We start from the raw sequence: 4,792 nt of genomic DNA, 5'->3' as shown, positions 1-4,792 counted from the left end.
TCCTGCCTGGCAGGTCCACACTCCGAGTCCTCCAGGGGCCGGCTGGTCTCAGCCGGGTGCTCATCATCACAGGAAGGCCTGTGTCTGGTCCGGGCATAGGCGTTGGAGGATGTTTCCTCCTTCCCTTCTGCTTGTCCCGTTTCCAATATCAAAGACGTGAGTTCTGGTTTAAAGTCCACCTCCACGCTGGTGTCCAGATCCCTGGATACCGAGGCCGTGTCCAGACAGTCACCCTGGTCAGGGCAGGCCAGGAAATCCAGGGAAGCTGGCGTCCTTGCCTGTCTATCTTCCAGGCTCCAGGGCCCGGCCTCCTGGCATGAGGGGGTATCATCACAGGCCTCAGCCATCAGGGTTTCCTGGTCGGTCTCCACCTCTGGAGAGGCTTCGTTGAGGAGAGAGGTCATGCTCTCAGCTGCACGGTCATTCTCATCCCTCACGTGTCTCTGCTGGGTCTCCAAGAGTGTGCAGCCCTCAGCCCACTGACACCGCGGGTCCTCACCCTCTTCGGCTGCAGGCTCCAAGGCAGGGGTCTTGCTGCTCCTCATGGGAGCTGCCCAGATAACAGGAAATTCTGCTCTGGCAGGGATGGGAGTCGAGGCTCCATGCTGGGGCTCCTCCGCCTCCATCAGCACTGAATCCTAAAGAGGAATAAGAGACCAAGTTTCCACCCCCTCTTCCGCTTTATTTGTTATTTATCCAGAGGGACAGACCATAAAGAACAAGCATGGGGCATTTCTTTGGTTCCATTTGCAGTCATTCTTTGAGACAAAACGTCCTTCACAAAGTAAGCAGTGGCTTCTATAAAATTTATCATTGATTTGTTCATTTAATAAATATTTGCCGAGTCACCCTTTCAAGGGTGGGGCATTCAGTAGCAAACGAGGCAAACAGACTGTGTCCTCATGGAGCCTGCAGTCTTGTGAAGGAGACAGATGAAAACAATTACGTTAGGGCACCAGACCGCTGTCAGAGAGCTCCCAGCATTCCCCAGTGGTCATTAAGCTCTAGGTGGTATGACGTCATGGTGTCTCCCTGTCGACTCTCTGGACACCAAGAGTGACTCAGGCCCATATAACTCCCAAACAGTGTGAGGGACACACCCTAGATCTTACAGCCCAGAGGAGCAGTGTCTGGAGGGGAATCCTCCTTCTAAACTGCTGACGGGATTAAAACAGGTCTGGCCATTATGGCCGGTGCCTGAGATACCACAGCACCGTATAATCTCCTTTATAGAGGGTCTGAATTTCACTCACCTTATTTTACAGAGTGTCTAGCAAAGCCTGTGACTAATTAACAACAGCAAAAAAATTGTGTTTCAATTATATAACAGCTTTAGTAAAGTGGAATGATAACTAGACTTAGATGAGAACCAGATGAGATTAGACAAGAACAAGAGTAGATACAAAGGGTACCCACTCCAATGAGGGCCATCAAACTGGGGACCCCTCACCATCTTACTCCCCCCTTCTCTCTAGCATGAACTCATCTCATCACTTGTCATATTTTGATCTTCCCACCTCTCTTTGCTACTTTGCAAAGAATTTACAAACCAATGGAGAGGAATTGCTTCTGTTTCTTGCAGTTCAGAGCAACCCACACTTCCCTCTGTCCATCATCCCCCTCTGACTATGCCAGAGCACCCTCACCTCCAAGTGCCATCTTCTGTAGCCTGCCTTCTCAGGACCTGATGCAGTGGGTTAGCTCGTTCTCTAGCACCTTCACCTTCTCTGTTGGAACCATCCCACCAGCCTTTAAGCATGTTTGTGGCTTTCTTCTCTTTCCAAGATGTACTTGGAGTTCTTCACACCTGCTCTTCTCATATCTTTGCATCTCCTCTACCTCCAACCGAACTTTAAGGGCACCACTTTGCTCACCTCCCCTACAACCTTCAACGTGCTAACTCTAAACAAGACTCTGTGGATGCTTATTTTCGGTGGCTCTTGCCAGCATCTGACATTTGACACTGCAGTGGACACCAATTTGACATTACACATACAGGTAGTTATTTGTGAGACTACATTTTTTCCTCTTAAGTTTTCCCCAACCCTTTAATTGACTCATTAGAACTGACTCATTGGAAAAGACCCTGATGCTGGGAAAGACTGAAGGTGGGAGGAGAAGGGGACGACAGAGGATGAGATAGTTGGATGGCATCAAGGACTCAATGAACATGAGTTTGAGTAAGCTCTGGGAGCTGGTGATGGACAGGGAAACCTGGCGTGCTGCAGTCCGTGGGGTCATAAAGAGTCGGACACAGCTGAGTGACTGAACTGACTGACCGGCTGAACCCTCTAACTGGGTTACTTTGCTCCTCTTTGTAGCACTTATCACCTAGAGTTCACTTTATTTCTCCTTTGTAGCACTTAGGCAATTGTAATTATGTAGTTACGTGTGTATTTTAGTTTATCATCAATCTCAAACAATGAGCTTCAGAAGATCAAGAACAACATCTGTTTTGCTCAATTGTCTATACCTACGACAGCTGACTCACTGGAAAAGACCCTGATGCTGGGAAAGATTGAAGGCAAAAGGAGAGTAGGCCAGCAGGGAATGAGATGGTTGGATGGCATCACCAACTCCATGGACATGAACTTGAGCAAACTCCAGGAGATAGTGAGGGACAGGGAGCCCTGGCAAACTGAAGTCCATGATGAGGTTGCAAAGAGTCAGACACGACTTAGCAACTGAACAACAGAATATAATACGTGACCCATACTAAGCACTCAGTAAATATTTTTCCATGATGGAATAAAAATTCTTGTTTCCCTCCTGGCTGACATTCCCCATATTTAATTGAGCATTAACTCCTCTGGATCCTTCCTCCTAAATCTCACTCAAGTCTGTGCACTTTTCTCCATCTCCACTGCTAGAGTCTGGTCCATGCGGCTGCCCTCTCGTACCCAGTTCACTGCAGCTGGCCACTGGCCTCCACACAGCTTCTCTTGCCCTCTTTCCGAGGCATTCTCTCCTTAGTGCCTGAGTGATCAAAGGCCCCACTTCTGGTTAAATTTCTTCAGTAGTCTCTAACTATTGGAGTGAAACCCAAATATATATTTTGGGTAGCATGCCCTCCACAACCTGGCCTCTGTCTTCCCTACAGCAGCATCCTTGTCGGTCACCACTTCCCCCATCCCACTGGCTTCCAGAGCCTTCAGCTCCCCTTCCTGTCACCTGGAGGCCTTCACGGGTGTGGCTCTGCGACCTGGAGTCCTCTTCTCCTGCCCAGAGGACACTTGACTACTTCTTTCACACTTGGAGTTATGCATATAGTGTCTACTTTCTGGGCCAGACCATGAGCTTCAGGAAAACACAGATGCTGCCATGTTAACTGTTCAATTCCTTCTTCCCGCAGCTTAGCTGGCCCTCAGCAAAGATTTATTGCACAGATGAAGGAAGGAAGAACATAGACTTACAAGAATGTTGTCCAACTTTTAGTTCTGCCTTTTTCGTATCTTACTAATTTTAACATAATTGTAGAAATCATGTAGTTGAACATTTTTTTTCTCTTATTCTCAGAAAGGGGATAATATATGCTGTTTGCAAAGAGTCCTAATAAAGATTAAAGAAGGCAACATAAAAAATGAAGAAAAAAAAAGGATTGGTAACACTGGTGGTAGCAGACATGTCAGGAATTGTATGTGTCTTGGGAGAAAGAAAGTGTAAGAGGCAAATATTGGATTTATGAGCAGGATGGACTTTTGGAGACACACAGAAAATTTTGCCTAATCTACAGATGAGGAAACTGAAAGTCAGCTAACCTTCAAGTTTCCTGAGTACAGGTGAACTCAAAACATGGTCTCCTGACTTCAGTCTACCATGAGCAACTGGAAGTCCAGCTGTAAGAAAGCTGGCCGGTCACTAGTCTAGAGGAGACCCTGGGGCCCTATAGAACTCACAGCTCCACCTGGACTCACCCTTCCCTGTCTGGTCTAAGCTTAGAGAGGAAACCCACCACCCCCAATGCTGGCTCTCTTGCTGAGATATTGCACGTGCATAGACACTCACATAAGCACACACATGCATGCACACACACGCACACAAAACACTAAACCACCCTTGCAGACTCTACAGGGACAGCTTGACATAACCAAATGAGCATGTCCCTCGCCACCCGGCAGCTGTCGCATGAGACAAGCTCCTGGTCACTTCACACAGGTACCATCTCTATGGGCTAAAGGGCCATGTCTAACACAAGCATACTGTGTACAAGGGCTTTTATGTCCTTTTCCAGTTAATTGACACAGTGTGTGATTTGCCCCCGACACTCAGCCTAAGTACAGAATAGTATAATCACTATAGATGATCCTGCAGCGACGTGACCTTCTTCTCCCAACCGCACATTAAATAATATACCTGCTCACCGTGAACACTTTCTGAAACTTGGCTCCTACCTGCCTAAGGCGACCCAGTGATTAAATCTGTAGTCTCGCCTCCCTGACATGTGTATTGTCCCGGTCCTATACCCATACACAGGCTTCCCTGGTGGCTCCGTGGTAAAGAATCTGCCTGCCAATGCAGGAGACGTGGGTTCGATCCCTGGGTGGGGAAGATTGCCTGGACAACTCCTTCCAGTATTCTTGCCTGGGAAATCCCGTGGAGAGAGGAGCCTGCTGAGCTCCACGGTGCTGCGAAAGAGTCTTCGCGACTGAACAACAACAGACCCAAAACTGTAATTTTTAATGCAACGATTTTAAAAGATCGGTCTAGACTTAAATGAATGAAAATTAGGCTCGTTAACTGTAATGTCTGCAGTCGGAGGTGGGGTGTCAGTCTTGCCTATCTGTGGGCCACC

General features: G+C 47.9%; 1 protein-coding gene across 1 annotated transcript in view; it reads right to left on the bottom strand.

The window, feature by feature from the left end:
* The window catches only part of ARHGEF5 (Rho guanine nucleotide exchange factor (GEF) 5), a 32,934-nt gene that overhangs the window by 24,532 nt on the left and 3,610 nt on the right, over positions 1-4,792 (bottom strand). Inside the window, exon 2 of the mRNA XM_010844866.1 lies at positions 3-638. Coding sequence (XP_010843168.1) covers positions 3-626 — 624 coding nt within the window. The 5' untranslated portion in view covers positions 627-638. The remainder of the gene's footprint in view (positions 1-2; positions 639-4,792) is intronic.

This window comes from Bison bison, unplaced genomic scaffold (genome assembly GCF_000754665.1).
Source record: "Bison bison bison isolate TAMUID 2011002044 unplaced genomic scaffold, Bison_UMD1.0 scf7180017864211, whole genome shotgun sequence".
NCBI classification, from domain to species: domain Eukaryota; kingdom Metazoa; phylum Chordata; class Mammalia; order Artiodactyla; family Bovidae; genus Bison; species Bison bison.
This window is presented reverse-complemented; position numbering and strand designations above follow the sequence as displayed.